The sequence below is a fragment of the Lepidochelys kempii genome, chromosome 19 (genome assembly GCF_965140265.1).
Source record: "Lepidochelys kempii isolate rLepKem1 chromosome 19, rLepKem1.hap2, whole genome shotgun sequence".
In the NCBI taxonomy this organism is placed as follows: domain Eukaryota; kingdom Metazoa; phylum Chordata; order Testudines; family Cheloniidae; genus Lepidochelys; species Lepidochelys kempii.
This window is the reverse complement of record NC_133274.1, coordinates 10,168,723-10,193,026: the sequence shown is the minus strand read 5'-3', so window position 1 is coordinate 10,193,026 and position 24,304 is coordinate 10,168,723. Positions and strand designations below refer to the sequence as shown.

The window sequence follows — 24,304 nt, the reverse complement described above, 5'->3', positions numbered from 1 at the left end:
TTGTGGCAGCCCTAGAATGCCTTGAAGTCATCAGCTGAAGATGATGCTGAGAAGAGAATGAGGAGAGTGCAGCGGGAACAAGTTGTTCTGCCCTTTGTAGATGTCGTTTCTCAACACTTTCCTCCTCCTCCTGCCTTTCCAGAATCTGGGGCTAGCTGATGTGGCTGTGTTGATTTATATAGTCTCTTTGAGGAGGGGGATCTACACTGCAAAACTCTAACCCTATTAGCAAGAAAACAGACTTTCTCCCATTTCTTAAATAACGGCTCTACAGAGCCAAGGTGAGAGAGAGTGGCATTTGTACAACAGATAATTTTGAGGGAGAGGGTAATATTCTTGGGGCAGACACCATGTCATCTATGTGTTTGTACAATGCCCATGCAATGGGACCCCGATTCCAACTAGTGTCTTTAAGCACTGCTATAGCAGTAATGCCCAATAATAAGGGAGAGTATGTTGCACACAAAATCAGAGCCTGTTCCAAAGCATTCTAACCAAAATGTCAGATGTAGTTGTTTAAATTATGATCTAAAGTACTGCATGCAGAAAGAACATTCACCCCACTAGCCGTATTTGACCCAGTGGTGCAACATTTCAGAAGCAGCACGTAACAGATTACAAGGATAAGTTTACTGATGGAGGGTGGGGGAGAAAGGTGAACTAGCAAGCTTTCAGGGATCATTTAAATTGAAATACAGTCTGAAAATACTCGGCAGTAAATAGAGTTACATTATTAAATGGAGGTTTTGAACACACGAGCAATTAAACCAGTGCATGAAGGCCATATTCTCACATTTCCTATCACCTAGGAAGGTAACAGGAATACACATGCTTTACCTTTGACTTGGATTCTGTTTTTGGCGTCCCATCTGCCTTATTGTTCATTTTAGTTGCAGGCGTTAGTTTGACATCCCCAAGGCCCATCATCTCAGGACTTGCTGCCATCCCTAGAAGATTAAACAGAATCTTCAAACACTGCATTTCAATTCAGTATCATGAAATCCAATGCCCTCTTTTGGGTTAGCATTGGCTTACCTGCCGAGTTGTTGGCCATATTCCCACTCATAGGATATGGAGCACCCTGGGGGTTTATCATGCCAGCCATACTGTTAATTCCTTGTCCATAAGGAGCTCCAGTTCCCATCATCCCCCCTTGGTTCATGTTGGGATAGCCAGGAGGCCTGAAAAAAGGAGAAGGAGAGAGCAGAAGTACATTTTCAATATCAAGCATTAAGATTTGTATTCTGCTAGAGTGGGCTTTGCTAACAGAGACTTTCCTGCAGTTGAAACATGAAATGGAAGTGACTGGTTCCATGAGAATACTTTTCCACCAAAACTGACCTACAATAAAGTCTACAAGAGCACTTACGTGACTTTGAAGCCAGAATGCTTGTCTACACTGCACCACAACATGGACACTACAGGGGTGTGAACTTCAGAGTATGCTGAAGTGCTGCACTCTAACTGCTCCGTGTGGACATTGCTGCGGTGAACGAGTAGTCCTCTTTCAAATGGGACTATGTTAACGCAAACTAAATTCCTTTTAATTGGCACCAGGAGCGTCCACACAGGGCAGTTCAGGTACATCTATACAGTAATAAAAGATACATAGCAAGGCTGCAGCTGGCCTGGGCTGGTGGGGCTAAAAATCACTGTCTATATGTTTGGGCTCAGGCTGGAGCCCGAGCTCTAGGATCCTCTCCCCTCGCAGAGTTCCAGAGCTCAGGCTCCAATTCGAGCCTGAACATATATAACATAACAATTTTTCAGCCCCAGAGCCCGAGTACCGTGAGCCCAAGTCAGCTGACCTGGGTCAGCCACAAGTATTTTATCCCTGTGCCCTCAGAGCACAACACATCCCCAGAGCCCGCACTGCGGCAGTGTAGACAGTCTTAGTCTCACTGAAAGTCAATGGGACTTCAGCTCCAAAATACCTCAACCAATTTTGCAAACGGAACTTCAATGCTTTTGAAAGTTTTGCCCCCAATCTTGCTCTGTTGCAGGTGTTAAGTTACCTGCCAAAGGAGATGGAACTCTCAGATCTGGAATGTCACCGTAAACATTGCTGCTCCTGCTGTCCAAGCAGGAAGTACATTGCTCCAGTCTACTGTAGCCACTGCTCTCTCTCCTTTTTGCTATATCAGATATACCCAAAAGCACCACACCCTAATACCAACTCAAACTCACATTCCAATAGAAGGGGCATCTCTATCTTTACATCTGTGGTTGGGACTATTAATCCAACAGCCTTACAATCAGGTGATAGGCCTTGTCAAACAGAAATGGGAGACTAGAATGCTTGTTCAGATCTCATTGATAACACAAGACAAACCAGAAAACTTCTACTCTGCAGAGGCGACTCAACTTGTGCGTGAATTCATTGCTCTCATGACTACCCTGGTTGACTTCTGTATGCAACCTCCACCTGATTTTACAGCCATCCTACTCTTTCCTGCAGACTCCAATAATGAATTCCAGATATCTCCCCTCAGGTCTGCTGCTCATCAAGACCCACAACAGGAAAAGGTGAACTGCACCAGACACAACTTAAGTCTAAACTCCTCGACTCAAAAAAACAGACAAATACAGTTGGAATAATGGCCTGCTAGATTTATTGGCTCTTCCAGGCACACTGTATCTTGTTCTCACCTGTGCAACAGCTCCAGAAACCAAAACTGCACGGATCTCAAAGAACAACGGATTTTCTTTGTACACACAAAGAAGCCACAGAACATTGCTAATTGCACAGTGATTCAAATAAGTCTCCCCTCCTAACTTCTCCAGACTGATTAAAGACCTGCTCTTCTGCAGGCATTTTAAGGAAACCTGTATTCAGGGTTTCCCAACTTTGATTTGTTTCAAAACACATGCTAGTCTGACATCATAGGACGTGCTATATGAAAGGGTTGAAAGCAAGAACAGCAACACAGGGCAGCCTCATTTCTTACCTGTTCTGGATGGAGTTGGCAGCAGCATGCATGGCGGCAGCAGCTGCTTCTTGTGCTTTCCGGTTCATGCCACCGGGTGGTGGGCACATCCCTGTCCCCACCTGGGGAGGCATATTTGCCATGTTGGGTCCATAGGGCCTGTTCCCTATGGCTGCATGGCTCATCCTTCCTGGGGGAAGCCCAGTATAGGGTTGCACACCAGTCTGACCATGAATCTGGCTCCCTGCTCCCATTGGGTTTATACTTCCCCCCATTCCTGGGCTGGGGTAGTTGGCATTAGGCATAGCATTATAGTTTGGCTGCCTGGGATAACCTCCTGCAGAGAGAAGGGTGGGGAGGGGGAGAAAAAGCACATTCAACTACTTGATTTGTGACTCATTAGAACTCTTCAAATCTGCAGCTGTTTTAAAATCACTAATAAAAACATAGGGACATGGGTGAATTTTAGCACCTCAACTCAGTCAATTTACCTGGTTATAATCCACATAAAATAGGTCTAAACACACAATCAAGTAACAACATCAATTCAAAGGCAGTAGGAACCTCCCCTGAGCACATCACAGAACACAATGAGCCAAACGGCCCAGGACGAGATGGCGAGGTCACAGGTAAAGTGCCATAAGATGTACAGCTCTTGTCAAGCTCTGCCCCGCTGAAGTTAACTGAATTAGCAGCAGTTTGGGGGCACAATCATCTGAAGATTTTTCAAACCAGGAGAGGAATTCTGTAGCAGAAGTACTTTAATCCTTAAAGCCCTCTGTCTTACCCTTGCTCCCGAGTGACACACACAAAGCACACTCCCTTTCATGACAGGCAAGGGTTTCAGATGTTGCTGCATGAGCTGCACATTTTAAACAGTCCAAATAAATGCAATTTGACGAAGGCAAAAAAAAAAAAAAAAAAAAAAAGACTACAGGGAATATGGGCCCTTTTTCCTGCCCACATGTTTACTTAGTGGAGCTCTATCAGTTTCCCATTCTATCCGATTGGTTCACGGCCTTACCTTGAGGACCATACTGACCCCCCTGCGGCCCATAGCTTCCCAGTGAATTCTGCTGATAAGGTCCCATCCCAGCATGCATCTGTCCTCCAGAAGACTGACGTGGAGATAAGGCGGAGCCAGGCTGAGGGGAGCTGTACTGGGGCATCTGAGGATTCCTCTGCATGTAACCTGATCAATGAGACATTCAAATGAGATAGTTATTCATTCCAATTGTTGGAATTACTGCACACACAAACATTTTAATGACACAACCCAGACAAAGTTGTTGTTTGTTTGTTAAGCAACAGCCATTAAAATAAAAAAAAAAGTCAACCGTATGTGCCAAAAGATTCCACACCTATTGCCTACTCTAACTCGGGGAAAACTGTAGCATGCCATGGCACCTGTAATGAGCTAGCCAATGTTGCATTTTTAGTGGGGACCATTGTACTACATATGCCTGCAGCCATAAAGAGAGAGGCTCCTACTCATGTATCCATCTTCCAGTGAATCTGTTCCCTTTTATGGAGCACAGAGCCACAACTGTTGTGAACATCCCACATTTTGAAGTTTAAGGTTTTCGTTCTTGAAAATGCAGCAGTCAGAGAAATTTGTTTTAAAAACCTGCAGGAAACATCTTAAATCGAAGCAAAATCTCTAGGACAAGCAACGGGCAACCTTACTGCAATGTGCTCTGAACGCTAATTGAGTTGAAAGAGCTGGTCCAGCTTTACAAACAGTATCTTAGCCCACAATCTCCACCTCATATGGAAGGGGCTGGTTTCAAAGCTTGCACAAGTCCAGGAGATCTTTATTATGTATATATCCTGCTTTACATTTAGAAGTCTACTGTTAAAACTTAGAAATCTTAACACCACACACACATGCTCATACTCCTACCTCGATCTTGGACTATGCTTGACTGATTCATGGAAGGATGCATGATACTGTCCGAATGGCCACTAGGTGGTCGGGGTGGCATCTGATTGCCTGCACCATGGATAGAAAAGCATTAGCCACAAGAAGCACATACACAAGAAAATGCAGAATACCTAGAAATGGCTGATAGAGACTTAGGCTCATAGCATTAAACAATAGAGCAGCAACAAAATCCAAGGGGAGGTGGCGGGAGGGGGAGTTAAGCCAACCGAAGGAAGTGTGGGAGGAGAAGACAGAGGTAAATTAGTCTTTTCCATATAAAACAATTAACATTATGTTACAAGTTTGCAAGCCAACAGACCACAGCTACTCTGCGAGATACCTTAGTTCATACATTTAAAAATCTCCTCCAAGTTGTAGCCTTATTTTTAAGGCAATTAAATGATCCTGAGACCCACAGCGTCAGAAAGTGGGGCTGCTCTTGGTAAACCTCTCTTTAAAACTGCCAAATTTTAATTCACTGAGCCCAGGCTCTTCAGCTGCACAGCGCAGTCACACCAGCAGATCCAGAGATACACAGAATACCTTTACCTGGTACGGCAGCAGGTGAGAGTGGACCAGAACGCGACTGGGCAACACTAGCAGGAGAGCCAACGGGGGAAGGGGAGGGCCCTCTGATTCCTGGGAGGTGAGGCGAGGTATGCGGAGAGAAAGGAGACTGAGCTGGGTTACTCTGCTCTCCTTGACTGCTTGAAATCCCTGACGTGCTTACTCCAGGACTCAGGGCTCCTTCTGTACCCATGGGTAGATCATCTATGGAACCAGACAGATCCTGTAGTGCACAGAAAAGCGGATCAGACAAAAAAAAAAAAAAGGTTACGAGGCAGAGCAATTGTTCTCCCGCACATCACCAGGAAAGAGAAGCGTCTATTACAGAATTCACTGAATTCTTCTCCTAGGCAAACTACAAACAAATAGAAAATCAATCAAGCCAGCTCATGTTATTGTCAATGATGAAGGCTGTAGCTCACACCTAGTTAACGGATAAATGCATCTTACTCTGTCCTCCCCCCCACACATCCAGAAGTTCCCCAGCTATGGTCTGTGGAGTGCTGACTGGTGGTCCAGAAAGCTAGTTGGTCACATGGGTGCCAATTCTCAAATGTGTCTCAGCTGCTAGGTTGCATTAAAAGAGGATAAAAGTAAGTTCCTACATAAGCAAGTGATGTAGTTGCCACAGGCATGTATATGATTGCAAACAGGAGAAGAGGTTGTCTATGTGATGACTAGGTGAAGGGAAGTGGTCCATGACAGAAGAGTGGCTCACCCTTTGAAAGAGTTTGAGAACTCCTGCCTAACCCCAGTCCACTCTGAGGCCTCAGGTAGGCTGGGCAGCTTCTTTCTTGAGAAAAAAGAAAAACTAAAATACAGATTTAAAAGAAAACCATGAAACATTTCCCACTTCCCTTTCTTCACCGAAATCAGAAATTAGCCATTTCTTTCTGCAGCATTAAGTTTCAGGCATTATTGAAGGCAAGAACAGAGAAGGCTCTCCCCTACTGCACACGTCCACCTTGAACCAGGAGACAGCAGTCTTCTCTGAACTAGTTTCAATGCCCTAAATTGGCACAAGAGTTGCTGGAAAATTGCAGCCGGTGAACAATCGGTAAATTGTCTGGATACTGCATGTGCAGGTGGGTAGGGGAACCTCAACTCATGGCTATTATTCAAGTACCTTGGTACTTGCAATAACCCACGTGCGAAGACAGTCCCTGCCATTAAGAGATTAAGCTCTATGATTAAAAAAAACAACCAACCACCACCACACACGACCTAACATACTGGGAAAAGTTGGAGGAGATAATATATGGCGATGTGCTCCCCATCTCTCTCTCTCACACACACACATACTAATGGTGGACAGGTGGGTGGGGAATGAGTAACTCCCTCTTTGCGGAAACCCAAGGAATAGTGTAATAAGGGTTCTGACCCTACCAGAAATCTTATTTTCCTTATTTCTAAAATACAAACCTTAGGTTTAAAATTAAAGGATTCAGATTTTTTATTCTTTACATAAGAACCGTTGCTTCCTGAATTTGTTCATATAAAGTGAAGCACCGTAACAGTTTACTGAACAAACATTGTACAGGTTTTTCCTCGATCTGGTTCTTATTTCTTATCCTGCATGAAACTAATTTTAAGTAGGGTTTTGGGTTTTTTTGGAATGATAGTTTAAATATTTTTTTTTATAGGAAATGCAGAAGTAGAGTCTTAGGATGTACTTGGATGAGGAGAGAAAGGCTTGGAAAACCAGTTTTAGGAGGACATTCCAAACAGAAGAGGAAGCATGAAGAAAGGCACAGAAGTGGGAAAAGGAAATGAACAGTGCTTTGCAGCTGGCATCACTGAAAGAGCAGAAGATGATGCTGAAGATTTAGGAATGGGCCACATTTTAGCCTACATTTCACATTTACTTTGAAACAAGGACAGACATCAAGTTAGCTTTGCTCTGTACCTACCTCTGGCCTAAACTCGTGCACATTATCCTTTGCATCTGTTAGGAGGAGCCATGTGACCATAATATCCTAATCTGATTTACAACGATTGTGCTAAAAACATTTTCGCATCTTTTCATAGACATCTTTATTTTGAAGACAGCTAGTTTTATAGTATTTGTGTAATAGCAGGTGTACAGCATGGACAATCTGCCTTTCCGTGATTAGGGACAACAGAATACCAAGGTAATTGGTCTTGTGGTTAAAGCACTGGACTGGCAGTTGTAAGGTCTGGATTCAACCCCCTGTTCTACTACAGACATCCTGTGAAATCTTGGGGCAGGTCACGGTGTCTCTCTCTCTCAGTTCCCCTCATTTGTGAGGTGTGGATACAATTACATCCACACTTCACAGGGGGTGTTGTAAAGATACATTCTACAGTAATGGACGGTGGGGAGTCACGTAAATAGGTGCAGGGACAAAGGGGAGCTCACAGGAGCTAGGAGGAATGGGCACGGCAGCCCTAGACCAAAGGAGACAAGAAGTTGGAAAGCAATTTGGGAAACTAAAAAAAATGGCAACTCTGATGCCTGTCCAAAATTGTCAGCGATGGATGTGGAGGAGTCAATCAGGTAACCAAGTGGGGGACATATGAATAAGGCCAAACCACATTTTAAAAACATAATTCAGAAAAGTCAGGACACAATTGCTAAACATGGCTTAGACAGTTTAGTCCCATCCTCATTGGCTGGGCTAATACCACTCTCCACAGTTCAGATAACTTTGCAGTACTTCAGGTCTGAGGCCCTGCCTGCATTGGGGTGGGTAAGGGTTATCAGAGGCAAACGAGAGGCCTTGTCACTCTAAAGCACCTGCTTGTCAGCATGTTCCCATCCTCAGGCTGAATACACAGCACTTCACTGAACATTCAGGGAAAGGGAGACCTGAATGCACAAGACAAGAGTGAAGCGATTCCTGTCTATGCTAGAAAATGGTTAGGGTACGTCACGGTTGGAGACTGGGTAGGCAAAGAAATCACTGTGTCGAAAATGGGTGTGTATAAGTGGGAGTGGCATATGAACAGAGTCTCATTCTCTTGCAGCACTGCCCTCTCTTGCACCACTGCAATTTCCACTGATTTTAATGGCAGAATTTGGACCCATTTTTCAAAACACCCCACACCTCCAGCAAGTGTTAACTGGCACATTTAAGATGGAAATGCCAATCCAATCCTTTGCTGGCATGACCTCAGGCCCACTATTCTCAACTTTTTATTACCACTTCCATTTGTATTAAGACGATGTCTTGCAAGGCAGTCTCAGTAGTAGGTCTGCTTTTCTTTTTATTTCAATCAAAGATATGATAGTTCAGAAAAATCCTAAAAACAAAGTTTACAAGATCCGATGACTTTCCCGTCTCTCTGCTGATCAGTCTCAGTATGGTTGATGGCAAAGCTCCCAGTCTAAACAAAATACAACTCGTCTCTCCAAGAAGGCCTGAAGACAGTACCTTACATACAGCCATTATTGGTTCTTAGTCACTCACATTCAGGAGTATTAACCTCAAATCCAAGAAAAATCTTCTCATCTTACTTTGGGGCTTCAGGACAAATTCCTCGTTATGTAGGAATTACATTTCTTCTTCAATCTATGAGTTCAGACAAGTCGCTCACATTATCCTAACCCATTTGTGTTTGGGGTCACATTAGAGACATGTATCACAACCCCATGTCATTAAGTGGGAATGTTACAACTGCAGCTTCAGTATTAACCCCAAATTTAGTATGCCCAAACAGCCAGTTAGGTCTTAATCTGTTAATACTTTGGACTTGTCTAGCACCTTCCATCAAAGAACTGAAAAGCATTTTATAAATATTGCTTCACAACACTCCCATAACAAAAAGGAGTTAATTTCAGTTTTATAGAACAGGCATAAAGGTGATATGCAAAAGGAAAAAAGATTGCGGGGGAAAAAAAGCCACACACACACCATGTATAATGGTCTGAAAGGTTTCTTTAACCAAAAGATGTCTGCCTTTTTGTAATCTTAGAAAAAATATCTAAATCTTGACTTCTCTGGCTTTGATAGATGTTTCCTTAACTGGAGAGACTATGTTAAATCTGTAACCAAATCTTTTCTCCCAAATGCTTGTGAGGTGTTTTGATTAAATAGGTAAATTTAAGAAACAAATTAAGTGTCTAAAAATCCCTTTTCTACTGCATGGCTTGGGTTTTACTTCCTTAGTGTTGTAATGTTACAATCTTACTAGTTTCTCCACAGTTGTCAGAGTCTTCCAGGAAAGACAAGAAGATAAGATCTGAATTCTTAACGTGAAACGTAAGTGGAAGTTCGATAAAGAATCACAATTAAAATACAACCACAAACACAAAAGGGGCAAGCTCTCTTCCTCCCACTTTACAACTTCCATTTAAGTGACTTAAACAACATTATACTGGAAAATTGTGGAACAGCCAGGAAAAGAATGCAACCTTATTTATAGATACTTTGAGGAGAAAACCCAATACACCACATAACATTATCTGATTTTGTTCCTTTATTTCAAGCCAAAAAAAAAAAAAAAAAAATGTAAGACACCATTAAGGAGACTACAGAAGTGTATCAATTAGTTCTGCTAAAAGACTTTATTTGAATGTAGTTATAACAAGCTGCATGCTTGAAAGCAAGGAAATCCAGAGTTAAGTACGCGAACATCCTTAACTCTGATCTAACACCACTACAATGGGGTGAATCCACATGATGAAGGCTTGCATTTCTCTTAAGTACTTTAAAATACTTTTAGGCTGAAATTATCCAAGTTGTTGGGGGGGGGGGGGGTCTGGATGCTCGATTCCCATTACAATTAAAGGGGAATTGAGAGTCCAGATCACCACAGGCAATGGAAAAACCCCACTCGTAAACTATGTCAGCGTTGTTTTAGAGAATGAAGTATAGTACTCTGCGGATGTTACACAGTAGAGGTCAGGTCATAGTAGATATCTACTCAGACTTCTGCTGGAAAAGTACATCTATAAATAAGAGAGAATGAATACTGGAAACGATTGTAAATTATGCGTGTTTGGGGACTGTACACTGAGGGAGAAATGTGACAACAGCAGGAGTGTGGCAGGGACACACCTCTGATCTTTGGCAGGTAAAAGGCAGGGTGCTATATCTGTCTTCTTCCAAAAAGAGTTTGAGGAGATCAGTGGTTGCTATGTGACGAGACTGATGTTTGTAAGTTATCAGTGGGCAGAGTAAAGGCTACAACAGTAGGGCATGTGGCTTATACTGGAAATATATAGATAGGTACATGGTGTGAGGAAGTGAAGCACTGAGATACTGAAAGGAGGAAACATTAAAAGGTGTTTGAACCTCAACTCTAGTTAATTTAAACGATTAAATATTTGAAGTCTATGTCCTAGACTCATCTACACACAAAGGCTTAGCTAACCTGCTGCATGTCTTATGTGGATATATTTTAACTGGTTTACATACATTTAGCTTAATTTGGGAATTTATTAACTTAAATATGCTTACCTGTGTTAAATTGGACGTAAGGCCACTTTACACTGGACGGTGGCATAAAAGGGCCTAACATAGAAAAATCAGGTCCTGGACATTCATCTTATACAAGTCGGCAGAAGCAGCAGTGGCCTTACATAAGAACAGCCAGACTGGGTCAGACCAAAGGTCCATCTAGCCCAGTATCCAGCCTTCTGACAATGGCCAATGCAGATGCCCCAGAGGGAACAAACAGAACAGGTCATCATCACGTGATCCATTCCCTGTTGCCTATTCCCAGCTCTGGCAAACAGAAGCTAGGGACACCATCCCTGCCCAATGGCTATTAGCCAGGCTGATGGACCTATCCTCCATGAACTTTTCTTTTTTTGAACCCTGTTATAGTCTTGGCCTTCACAACATCCTCTGGCAGAGAGTTCCACAGGTTGACTGTGTGCTGTGTGAAGAAATACTCCCTTCTGTTTGTTTTAAACCTGCTGCCTATTCATTTCATTGGGTGACCCCCTAGTTTGTGTGTTCCGAGAAGGCATGAATAACACTTCCTTACTAACTTTCTCCACACCAGTCATGATTTTACAGACCTCTATCATATGCGTAAGTTAAAGAAATTAAGGAACACTGACATGTAAGCCCACTGTACTTTTCTGACAGACTATTTAATAGGTGTGTAAAGCTTGTATGTTAAAACACCATGTATATTATAGGACAATATAATAGGAAATAGGACAATAGCATCCTAATGAAAATACTGTGCCAGTTGCATCTAACCTCCCTTAGGCTGAATGATTTAGCCACTGAAGTTTATAAACTCCAGCAATGCAGCCATCTGCCAATGGAGAGAAACTCCATCAGATACACGGTCTTTTTTTAAGGTTAGGATTTCAAAGCTGTCATGTGGTATTTATAAAATTTCACAGGAATTTGACTTCCACGGGGGAGAAGTAACGAAATGGTAAAACTAGGACCATAAATCTTAACTATGGCCAAGACTCATCCAGTTTCCATCTGACCAGATTAGTTTCTCAGACTGGCTATCATTCAAATAACTAGAGTATCTTTTAATCAGGCCCGAACACCTGGAAAACTTTAAAATGCAATTTAATGAAGTGCAACACAAAGAAAAATGCAATAAAGCTTCCCCTCCACAGTCTGCTTCTGGGACAGGTTTTAGCACGAAGTCCCTGATCCAAAGCTCACTGCAGGTAACAGAGACCCATTGACTTCAATGGGCTTTGGATCAGGCACAAACTTTATTTGCCCTCTGTAAGGCTTTCACAGACAGACTTAGAACTACGTAACAGCACCACTAACAGGGCTCTCCCTCTTCTCTCCTCCTCTGAGCCCAGCCAGTCACAACGAGAGACAGGAGGTGAGGATCAACAACAGTAACTCTGCCAACTTGAAGGAAACGTCAGGGTCTGGAGAATTTCCTCACGTGTTTCCAATGTGTTTTTTATGCAGTTTATTGCTCATCTGCCATGCAGATCAAAAACGCTGGAGGGATTCCAACTATTTCACACAGAATCTCACACTCCAGGCTGGCTGCAGCCCCAAAGCCATAGTTTCTTCACTTGAAATACTGCCCAGTGTTATTTTGGGATGTGACCTGATAGCGGAAGCCCACAGGGACTCTGAAATGATAAGTGTTCCAGCTGCAATTGGTTGCCCAATCCTAGATCATGCCAGCACGGGTTTGTCAGCTCTGCTGACAAACAGGGACTCGGGCAGCTAAAACCTTTTCACACCACAACAAAACCATGCCTGAAATCACACAATTCAACACCCAAAGGAGGAGGGGCAGGGGGACTTGTCTTTCTCAGGGTGGGAGCTGCAAGTCCTAGCATGACCAATAAGAGGAAGCTGCTTATGGTAGTTTGTGCTCAAAATAAAGGTTTTTGTTTTATATGAAAAGGGAATCACCATCTCTCACTATCAGACACTAGCTCATTTTTTAAGCAAATATCAGGATGGATCAACAAAAAATACATAAGCTTAGGATAGTAATTCTCCAGAGTCTGGGCTAGTCTGCCAGAGTACCATAGAAGGTCCAAAGTAAAGGGACCGACCAAAGTCAACAAATTGCACCGCATGGGAATTACATCTGTCTAATACCGCCCCACACAGTCCCCAGGGTAAGGGCATAGAAAAAATGGGTTGAAAAGGGAAGGGGCATAGCCAGGATGCACTGTGCTCTAGCTACTACGGACTCTTGCATCACAAGCTTTAGTTAGAGCACCAGGTGCTGCTCTACCTTATAATGGGAGATGGACAGGCCCATGCCTGTCCCCGATTCCCAAAAGTGCAAAAGTTGACAAAAATCACTCTTACCCATTCATCCATGGTGGAGCCTCTACACCTTCCCCCTATTTGTTCTAGATATGCTTTAGACTTGAAGATTGTGTTACAAAACCCAACCAATAGTGAAAGTTGTAAAGCTTTTTACGCAATTATAAATAAAGCCTGATTTTTGACTCCATCTAATTTTTTAAAGAGGAAAATTTTGTCTGGCTTTTCCCCTGGTTTGTTCTCCAGCCAGAAGAGTGTATTTTGGGGCAAGTTTTACAATAATGAAATAAAGTATTTAAGATACAGAACTTGGACCAAAAAAAAAAAACCACAACAGAACCAAACCATACCCAAAACACACCCCAAACACACACAATTCCAAAAGTCTTCTTTAGTATGGTCAGCTCAAAAACAACCCGTTTAGAAATTCCACTTGGTCCTCAACTTTTTTTGGGTTCTATTATATAAGCTATACAACGTTATGCACGGAGCTTTTAAGGTCTGCAGGCAATGCCTGCAGAGTCACAAGGTTTATAGTCCCAGACCTGGAGAATAAGGGTTCAACACAGCAGTCTACATGGTACTTACAGACTGTTTGATGTGCTCTACGTTGAGCACTACAGACACTTCACCTTCTAAGGACTGTGTGATGCCCGCAATCCTTGTTGGCACCATTAAGTCAATAACTAGGGTTCAAGCCAATTACAAACTGGAGAAACATGGTAGAGCTTACCGCTTCCACACAGACACTAGTAAACTCCACAGGCAAAACCAAAAGGGGCTTCTAAAGTCTGAGAAAGGACTAATGAGGGAATTATTAGAACATCCTATTCTTATTCCCTGGCTTTTCTGAAAATGGACAAGCATCCTTACCACTTCTCGTCAATTGAAACACCTGCTTTATGATAAAGTTTCTTCATTTTTCTGCAACTTCCTTTCCAAGCACTCAAGAACTACAAATGTCTTCAATACCATAGTCTCCTGTTCTCACCCCCACCAAACAACTACTTAATCTATTTCATATTCAAATATGCTTCACAGACCCAACCTCCTCCAGTCCACTATACCACAGAAAGCTACAGAGTTGCCCAGCAAACTATGATCTCCCCACTACTTACGAGCTTTAGACCCATTCCTTCCTCTCTATTGCAGACTGCTGTATCTTCCATTTTACATTCCACATGCCACCCCATTTACCACCCCACTACGGTCTGGAGACCTCGTTGTACCCCATTAACACTACATTCAAGGGTGAACTCCACATAGGAGATACTCTGCAAAGCAGACCTGATGTCCCCATGTCCCTAAGTGCTGGGTATCTCATGACACAACACCATACCATAACATACTATTGTAATTCATTTACAAAAAACAGTTCACTTTTGGGGGTGGGTCTAATTACTTGGAAGACAGGTTAGAGTTGAGGGGCAGAATTAAGGATGGGGTACACATTTTAATTTTGATTTCCTTACCTGAATACTTTATATACAAGTTAGAGTTCTATTAACTTTTTTAGAAGTTATGTATCAATTAAGTCCAAGTGTTTGTTGGTGAATTATAGTGGAGAGAATTTTCTCATCTTTTTGATTTTTCATTCACAGCAAATGAACTGGCTGAATTACTGCATCTGTAGCCAGTCAGAGAGAGGAACATTCCCTGTTCATCTTAGCGTTGTGTGAACTTCACTTTCTACAGTAGCTGCAATCACTTAAATGCTCTCATTTAAGCAGCGCAGGCCAGATGCTCAGCTGCCATCGAGGTACATTTGCTCTGCCAGAATAGCATAAAAAGCCTGTAAAACACCCTAAATAGATAGCTAAAGATTCTCCTCTCTCCCCCAGAGCAAACCTAACATATAACAGTGACCAGAAATACTTACAGAATTGCGGTTTATTAGACTAGGTAAAAGGAACTGGTAGGTCTCAGTCCACTTTCTAGTGGACACATGTCCACCAATAAAACTTTGTTCTTTGCAGGCTGAGAAAACTAGACAAGAGAACTGGAGAGGCCATGAGACTCAACTACCCTTTGGGAATGAAAGGCAGTAGTGTCAGGTTAGGGTTCAGGCAAACTGGCAAGGGCACGCATAGACCTGTACTACCTCTGCCCAGACTGTACCCATTGTGTGTATTAAAGTTTAACTGTACTATTAACACAACTGTCTCATGCATCTGATGCAGTGAGCTGTAGCTCACGAAAGCTTATGCTCAAATAAATTTGTTGGTCTCTAAGGTGCCACAAGTCCTCCTTTTCTTTTCGCGGATACAGACTAACACGGCTGCTACTCTGACAACTGTCTCAAGCACTCAATTCACTGCAAACCGATTCATGACATTTCTGTCCTAAAAAAAGCAGGCCAGTTCTAGGACATGGACTGCACAGGAAAGCACTACACAGACCTGAAAGCGCTGTGAGGGGGGCAGAAAAAAAGAAATTATTCAAATACCAAAAACCACAAAACACAGATTTCCAGCAACCCCAATTCTAACCTAAAAGCATACAAACTTGTCACAGAGTGGACCAGGCCATTAAACTACCTCCACTCTCTGACAACAGGCTATTGTGTGGAGGATAATGGGCCATTCTTCATGGCACCAGAAGCACCTTCTAGATGCTCATCATTCCTAAGCCAAAACATGGGGGAGAGGAAAGGGGGTGCAAAATCTCATATTCATAGGCTTGGCTCTAAGTCTAGAATGTTTTTGGAGGCCCAGTGTACACTGACCGCAGCTGGCCCAGGTCAGCTGACTTGGGCTCGCAGGATTAAAGAATTGCAGTGCAGATGTTTGGGCTCAGGCTGGAGCCTGGGCTCTGAGACCCACCCCCCCACCCCCCCCCGCCAGGCTCCAGAGCCTAGGCTCCTGCCCAAAACGCCTACACTGCAATTTTTAGCCCCACGAGCCCAAGTCAAATGACCTGGGCTCAGAGACTCAATGCTGTGTATTTTTTAACTGAAGTGTAGACGTACCCCAAGACTAAACTGAGAGCTCCTGCTGATAAAGATGGTTACTATCCATCCCACAACCATCCTTTTTGGGTGGGGGCAGAGGGAGGAATCTTAAAGAAGTGAAATTTATAGTTAGCCAATAGCTCTGGGAAGTGGGACTAGACGAGAGTTATTTATATGTATACACATGCTAGGAAGGAGTGCTTATCAGTATTCTCCAGTCACCTTTAAACAGAAATTTCTAACAAAATTAATACCCCAAAATAAATGAAGTACAGCCGCACACTTCAGTACAGGGTTATGTCCCCTCCACCCCAAACTGCTTTCTTCCATTACATTAGTTATGCTCCCAAAATGTGTTTTTTCCATTCATTAAACTAGAAAAAAATACTTCACTTTTTCGGAACCGTAACAACCTTGGGGAGGAAAGTGACTTTCTTCCTCCCATAATGAGAAACAGGGAATGCTTGGAAATCAGCACCACCATCGCCCGGTTCTATGCAGTGCGCCATGAGCAGATATTAGTGCACCTGGTTCATAGCCACCCCCTTTCCCCTGCATCCCTTTTCAAAAAAGTTTTAACCATCAGCAACCAGAAGAGAGATTTAAATAGAACTGACAAATCAGATTTCCACCCTCCCAAATGTGTCACTGCGAGCTCAACTGGGAGTGAGATCTATTGATTTGAACAAGGACCAAGAGAGAGCACCTACAAACTAGACAGTTTCCAGGTTCCTCTTTTGGGGAAGAAAGAGCGGTAAGATCGTGGTTGCAAACTAAAGGATGCATAAAATACTCTGAGTCCCACCACGTGGCAGTTACTCCATCCAACCAGTCTTTAAAATTGTGTCACTCATTCCCCGGCCCAAAAGGGAAGAAAAACTAAAGGCTAAAAAGGTAACTAAACGAAACTCCTCGGTATTCAGTCTCCTTTTTTGTTCTATGGACAAGCCATTTTTCCTTCTCTTCCTCCACGAGGAGGTCTGAGCTTCTCCAGAGTATCAGCGCTGCCAAGCGACTGTTCCAGGACAGGGACTAGAATATGGCAGAGAAATCTTTGTGCCGTTTCCGTCTCTGAAAAGCTCACTCTTCCAGGATGGCTTCAGACAAACTAGTAGAAGCTGCTGGCTCTAGCTGCAGCGCAGGGAAGGAGCGTTTGGAAAGGAGGCTGCCAGGAGGAGGGGCTCAGCGTCGCACAAGAAATTTTTTCTCAATTGCAAAAATAAGGTGCTGTTCTAATCCTCCTCAGCAAATCTAGGTGGGTCTGGCTGCTTTGGTGGAGATTGGGTATAGAATCCAGTGGGAGGGAGAGAGAGAAAGGTGCTGCTGGCTTTACTCCTTTCCTGCAACGGGAGACCTTGCAAAACACCCAGCACTGCTACTGCAGCAGCCATTGATTTTTCAGAGGTCGATACTCCACTCCCACAGATCTGCTCAGCAGGAGCTTCAAATCACATCTACTGCTTCTACTCTACACCACCCCTTCTACTGCTTCTGCTCTACACCACCCCTTCTTCTCTACGTTCCCCCCCCATAAAATTAAACACACACACCCCCCAAACACTGAGCAGCCAAGCAAACCCCATGTTCTCCCCCTCCTCTCAAAAAGAGAAATTCAAAGCTACAGTGGCAGTAGAAAGTAAGAGGAAGGAATAACGTGATTCATTCACGGAACAAGATGTCGCTGACGGAAAAACCCACCATCTAGGAGGCCAGCATTCTCTCCCTCCTCGGGGAATGCTGGGTGCTGATCTCTTCCGCAAGTTCCTGGGAAATACAACAGCAAAACTAGCTTACATTTAACCCTTTGAGGACCCCTCTTAGTTTCTACAAAGCACTCTAGCATTTAATTAGCATTAATGTAAGATGGGAAATGTTCAAAGCAGTGGTGGAAAATGCTCCTATTTTGGCTTTTCCTGGCTTGCCAAGGTAATTAGATTTATATTCTGATTAATATTCGTTATTTAACTGTTTAATCACAAAGGTTGCCCCAGCAAATGGATGGCAGCACAAATGAAGGGACCTGGACTCAACTCCCAAGCCAAACTTTTTGATCCCCAAACAGGTCAGAGCAGAAGAGGCTGTGGAAAGAGCACAGGTGACTCCTGGATGTGGTTACTTGAATAGTCACTCTTGCCACTAATCTTTCTGCTAGAGGATGCTCCCAGCAACATTTTCATGTTCTGGAGGGAGACATATCTAGACCACTTTAGTCAAGAACACTGGTCCAACTTGTGGCCTTGGGAAGGAAAATGTAAAAGAGTGGTACAACTCTCAAATGATTGACCACAACCTTGTGTTTTAGGTTTGTTTGTTTTCAAATGCACCTCATCCTCTATCTACAAAAGATGCAGTGTCTCATCCGAGGTCAAGACTCTGCCCTTATATAGAAAGTTAACCCCTTCGCTCTATCCCTAAGGATATGAGTTCCCAGCCCTGCTTCCTCATCATCTGCAAGGCATTCTTCATCTGTGATGTGTTCAGTTCAGACTCCAGAAGCATTTAGTCATCTCCGCATGTGATTACACCACCATGCCAACCACACATGGGTTTGGGTAGGCAAAGAAATGCAGCAAAGTCAGGAATTCAAAAAACTGTAGGAGATGTACAAGGCTCTAGGCCCACACACTGAATTTTGAGAAGGATTGTACCAAAAACTGAGCGAGCACAGCACAATACCCCTGAAAGTAAGATTTGAGTAAGGAAGTTCATGGGGGATGGGAAGGGGATTTGGAATTTAAAAAAAACAAAAACAAAACCAGCATCAAACGTTTGTAAGCCAGACATACCTTGCATTTCCCTCCTCTGAACCAGGCCACTGAAACAACCGTCCCCATTTCCTTGCTGGCTGTCACTTCCATGCAATTAACTCTGTAGCAGCCCTTCTGGGGCTTTCTAAAGGCACAGAGTTGTGTGTTCACAATGAAGGCACTTTCGCTCTGAGAAATCAGTCCAGCAGCACATCCCTATATTATGCTGTTGATCTGGATGGGCTAGGCCAGCTGGGAAACTGAGGTATTTAATCTAGGAAATTCTCCTTCCCCATCAGTTTACAGGAGTGAGCGTGGGCAAGGGGGGGAAAAAGTGAGTATAACCATGGCAACCCAGCCTATTCCATGCATTGCCCATTGCCGATTACTAGCCCCAGAAGTTGCCAGAACAGTCAATTACCAGAGACGTCTTTCTTGCCATTTCAGGAAACTCAACAGCCTCTTTAAGAGGTTTCTTCCTTCCTGGATAAAGACCCGATTAAAAATAATAAAAATCAATCACTCAACTCCTCCTCTGCTCCTCACTGGGAGTTTGTCTGAAGTCACACTGCAAATCCTACATCAGTAAGGACGTGGACAGCCCTAGCAAAGCAGCCGGTGCCTCCAGAAGGGGGCAGAGCAGACAGTTTGCTAAGGAAGCTGACCCTTGATCCTACCCTACTCTACACACAACACATACACCCACTCCCATGAGAACCACATGGGGGCAATTTTCTCCCAGGACGCTTGTAACTTGCATGCATTAGTTCCCAGGAGAAGTCAGTCCTGAATGCCATGGGTGTATTTACATGACGATGCTTGCCTGTCAATTGAGAGCTCAGGTGAGATGGTACTAAAGCCTGTACAATCACCAGCCAAAAAGTTACCCACCTCCATTTATCCCTTAACCGTCCTGTGCGGAGAGCAGAAGAATGAGCACATGTTCTCCTTGCCCCTCCCACCTTTCTTCAACCCTCCAGTGAGAGGTTAGTGTCTTTTGCCGAGACTCGAGACTCGTCCTCCCAACACATCAGACTGCCAGAGGGAGACTTCTGCAGACTGAGCCAGTGGCAAAAGGGAACAGGTCTCCTCACTTTGCAACAGACCTCCCTGGAGAAGCTTTCAAACTAAACAGGCCATCTTTCAAAGACTAGACTCTAGAGCTCCTTCTAGGGTGCAAAATAACGGCCACGCGTTTTCATTGGCTGTATCTGACTGAAGCGGGGGGGGGAACACTATTGTTAGGAATCCAAGATCAGAATGGGTCATCCTACAGCAATTTCCTGATTAAACACTGACCTGCCTATTTACTGTAGCCAGGCTTAAAAGCATATTGTAAAGAGTAAGAAACAAGACTGTCTTTCCAGACAAACTCTGTCATTCCTCAAAGGAGGTAGAAAACTAACAAATATAAAACAAGCTAATTGAAATTGTTCCTATGAAAACAAAAGGCTCCAGCAGTTAGGGGAATCTGTGTAACATATACAGGCAGGAAGCAGAGCTGAGCCACCAACGACCAGAATAGAAACAGGAAACGGGCCCTGGATCGAGCATAGAGAAATCTGCTGCAAGCACAAGCTCCAGCACGAAGCAGAGGGAAAGCAAACTGCATCAGTGGCTCAGAGCAGCATGATTTACAAGGTGGAAGCGGATTGGCTACCCCGGCAGAGAGAAACCGAACACGCAGGGTTCAGCGCTGTTCAGAACAGCCATGGCTGATACAGCAGTGGGGGTGGGGAATTTCCTTCTACACACCGGGTTAGACTAGCTTAGTCCAAAACTGGAGGGAGGGGTGGGAGGAGAGAAATTGCCACATGGACAAATAGCAAAGCAACCTGGAGAAGCAGGTCACACACAGAAAACAGGTCACAAGAGTGACTAAAAGATCATGCAGTGCTGCTGTAGCACTCGGTCGCAGGATATTAGAGAGACAAGGTGGGTGAGGTAATCTCTTTTATTGGACCAACTCCTGTTGGTGAGAGAGGCAAGCTTTCGAGCTACAAAAGAGATCTTGGAAAGGTACCTTTCCTGGATCAGAGTACCTTTCCCAGTCATGAGGAAAGGGTCCATGTAGCTTGGTCTCTCTTACACCAACAGAAGTTGATCCAGTAAAAGATATTCACCCACCTTGTCTTTAGATTATGTACTAGAGGTGCTAGTGGCATTCAACACCTTTCTCAAGCCCATAAAGAGCTATTAAACAAAACCCCCGCAAAAACCCCAAAGCTCAGAGAAGCTCAGCGCTCCAGAGAAATAGCACGAAAGTGTTACCAGCCACAAGATCATAGCAGAGAAAAAAAAAATCCTAGAAGAATTAACGAGGAAACTTTGTCAAAAGTTGATACAGGGGGATTCATTCAACTCCCATTGTCAAAACAGGCTTTGTAGGAACCTTCGTGAAGCACCAGACATAGGATTTCAGGAATTGCACACTTTGGGACAAGTTACAGGAGTGTTTCCCATCTAAACATTTCTGTGGTGCCCAGTCACGATAGCATAAAAGTGCCAAATGGCTCTGACATTTATACATTGCTGGTCCTCTTCAATGGCTTGTAGTCAGAAATAGGAGCCAAAAGTCCAGAAACAAACAAGTTTACAAAAAATGTTCAGCAGGAAGCCTCAACAGGGAAGGAAGCTGACTGAGTTCACTATTAGATTTAAACTCTGAATATCTATTTCTTCCTCCAAGTTACCAGTCTGGCTCTGCACTTGGTCTTCAGCACCTAACATTCAAATAAAGATATTTGTGGCTTTTTTCCCCCAGCAGCAACTTCCTCAAGTCAGCTTTTAGCCATAATTTAGTTTGCAGTTCTGATTATTTCCAGTCAGGGGGATCGTGCAGAAGATGACGACATTTTACTCACAGACACAGCTGACTGAACTCACAAATTATTCTACCTTTCAGTACTTATAAATATAAAAAGGGGGAGGGAGAAGAGAGAAAGAAACAGACTGCAAAGTGGAAATAATGGTAAATTTTGTTAATCCCACCAGCACTTCCTGACACGCCCCAGATGCCAAGAAATAAACGGATGCTAAGTATTTGGGGTAGCAAGGAGGTAGAGAAGAGCCAAATAATTCCCAGACTGCCACACCACATACAACAGGAGAGCAGGGCCGCTTTTCACCCCTTCCCCAAAACTATTATCCAGTTTGAACGAAAATGATCGAGACTGCAAAAGTACGAAGCCATAGCAAAGGTGAAAAGTGAGATTTGGTTTTTGAATTCTCATTTGTCCTCAAAAAGGTGAAAGACCTTTTACCCCAAACATCCAATGGCAAGTGAGTGATCAGTATATGCAGCTACTAAACTGCAGGATCAAAGAAGATCAGCTTTAAAATACCCTGAAATCTAAGCCAGAGTGTCCCAATACCACAGCTAGGGCTCTGCACTTGGAAAAGTAATAAATTACTAGGTATGTTGACAATTGTCCCTTGATGTTCTCCAGATTAGGTCTCAGTGCTTTTAGGAGCTCTCATTAAGGTCCTTCAGGACAACCAGTAAGCCAGGGACGGCTGCAGCGCACAGTTGCGCTTAGTTTTTACAAAAGCTCTTCCGAGCCAGTCCTGAACCAGGACTCCAGTAAATTATTTAAACCTATTGTATACTTGTAGTTCCCCTCCTCCTGCACTCAAAACCAAGCCGTGAACTCTCAACCCTGGTGACTCGATACCCTATTTATTCCTCTTAGGGCAGAGCTGCCACGACCAGAAGTCACCTTTTACAGTAAAGTCAAACAGCTCATCAGATGCTGAAATTGCAGACTGGCACCAGCGCTCACGGTTGCTCTGAAGTTTTCCCCCTCCCCCTCAATTTTATGTCAACATTTCTGCTTGGGTGAAGATTATCTCACCTTCACAAACTGAAGAGGCGATCAAAATGCGTTCCTACCTGAAGATTAGTTTTCCACCATTTTCATTTTGACAGGGAAGCCACCCTATACCTGTTTATGGGGTGCAATACTTTATGCCCAACCTGAAATATTACCACGGTTCCTCATAAAAGGAAGAAAGTCGGAGTCCCTTCAGCAAACCAACCTGAAACCACCACCAAACTTGTTTGGCTTCACCAGGTTAACCACAACATTCAGCTCTCCTGCCCTCATGGACAAGTACAGGGCTGGTTTGCAGAAACAAGAAAAAGCCAAGTTTAAATAGGAGCAAGTTTCTATTGGCACAGAAAACCTAGCAGCAATTTAGGGCTACAAGGATTAGAGCGCAGCGTGCACTTATTGGAACAAGGCGAGAGACAAAATGCAGTCTAGCAAAAGAATAAATGCAAACATTAGTCATTACTGGTGGACGATACAGGCTAGACTGTCAACTAGAGTAATAAAAAATCAGCATAGCTTTATCAATGGAGCAGCACCCGCTGAGGATCTGGCCCTACATCCTAATTCCATATTCTTATGCCTCCTACAAAACTACAAGTAAAGTGTCTCCGAGTTCCCTACCAGGCCACCAACATATCCATTCTTCTGACACAGGAACGCCTTCGTTTCTACATCTTCTAACCACATAATTCTCTCGGGTTCCAAGAGAACTGCCTAAAATCAAGTGTCGGTAAGCAAGAAAACCAACTTGAGACAAAGGAGGAGGAAACAGACTAAGAAAAAAAAAAAAAAAAAAAAAGAAGAAGACGACACTGATTTAAGAATTCAGGACCTTCTGCAAAAAAAATTCCTAGCCTAGACTTTAACACACAGCCCTTTGGATAATGATGCTCAGTCATATTTCAGATGAAGCAGAAACATTAAACCTACCACCATACTACATAGATATTGAGAACACCAATCAAGGAAGAGGCTAATTAAGAGGAAGGGGTGGAAATCAAGGGAAGGCAAAGGAGAAGAGATGAATGAAGCAGCTTTTAGACCTTTCACATCCCCGCACTTTCAACCATGTTTCTAACCCTTAGAGTAAACTGCAACTCTTATTTATGAAGTATGCTTTAGGAGAACACACTGCCACTAGGTTTGTGAAGGTTGTGCAATAAACTCTGCATGGGATTAACGTCTCACGTAAGGGAAAATTAGTATTTTTTGGGACACTGACCTGCCATTTCCCCCTCCAGTCCTACTGAGGAGGTCTATAACTCAAGATTAGACAAGAGGAAGGGAACAGAAGAAAGGATCCACGCTTAGCACAGAAGAGAGCTCTCTGATTTCACCTAAACACTGCTGAAAGCCAACTCCTCCCAAACCAGAGAGCAGCTATTGTAATTAATAGCTGGAGATATGGTACTCCGATTCTGCAAGAGTCAAGGTCTCAAGAAGCTGAACACCAAACAAACTGGCTGCTACTTGCCAGAGAGAGTCTCTTGCTGATGATCAGAGGTTTAGGATCCCCTAGGAGGAAGAAATTTATACTAATGATTACGCCATTTATTACCTCTAGACACTAAGACTACACACTGTCCCTCCCATACACAAAAGAGTTATCTAAGTTTAGTTAAGTGAATTGCTGATGGAGACTCCCTAGGAATCAAAGAATTC

The 24,304-nt window shown here is 43.5% G+C and overlaps 1 protein-coding gene across 1 annotated transcript in view; it reads right to left on the bottom strand.

Moving 5' to 3' along the window:
* ARID1A (AT-rich interaction domain 1A) overlaps nucleotides 1-24,304 on the bottom strand; it is a 78,791-nt gene that overhangs the window by 21,321 nt on the left and 33,166 nt on the right. Inside the window, exons 5-10 of the mRNA XM_073317971.1 lie at nucleotides 5,401-5,641; nucleotides 4,831-4,920; nucleotides 3,952-4,119; nucleotides 2,949-3,264; nucleotides 1,036-1,181; nucleotides 838-947 (exon numbers count right to left, since the gene is read on the bottom strand). Coding sequence (XP_073174072.1) covers nucleotides 838-947; nucleotides 1,036-1,181; nucleotides 2,949-3,264; nucleotides 3,952-4,119; nucleotides 4,831-4,920; nucleotides 5,401-5,641 — 1,071 coding nt within the window. The remainder of the gene's footprint in view (nucleotides 1-837; nucleotides 948-1,035; nucleotides 1,182-2,948; nucleotides 3,265-3,951; nucleotides 4,120-4,830; nucleotides 4,921-5,400; nucleotides 5,642-24,304) is intronic.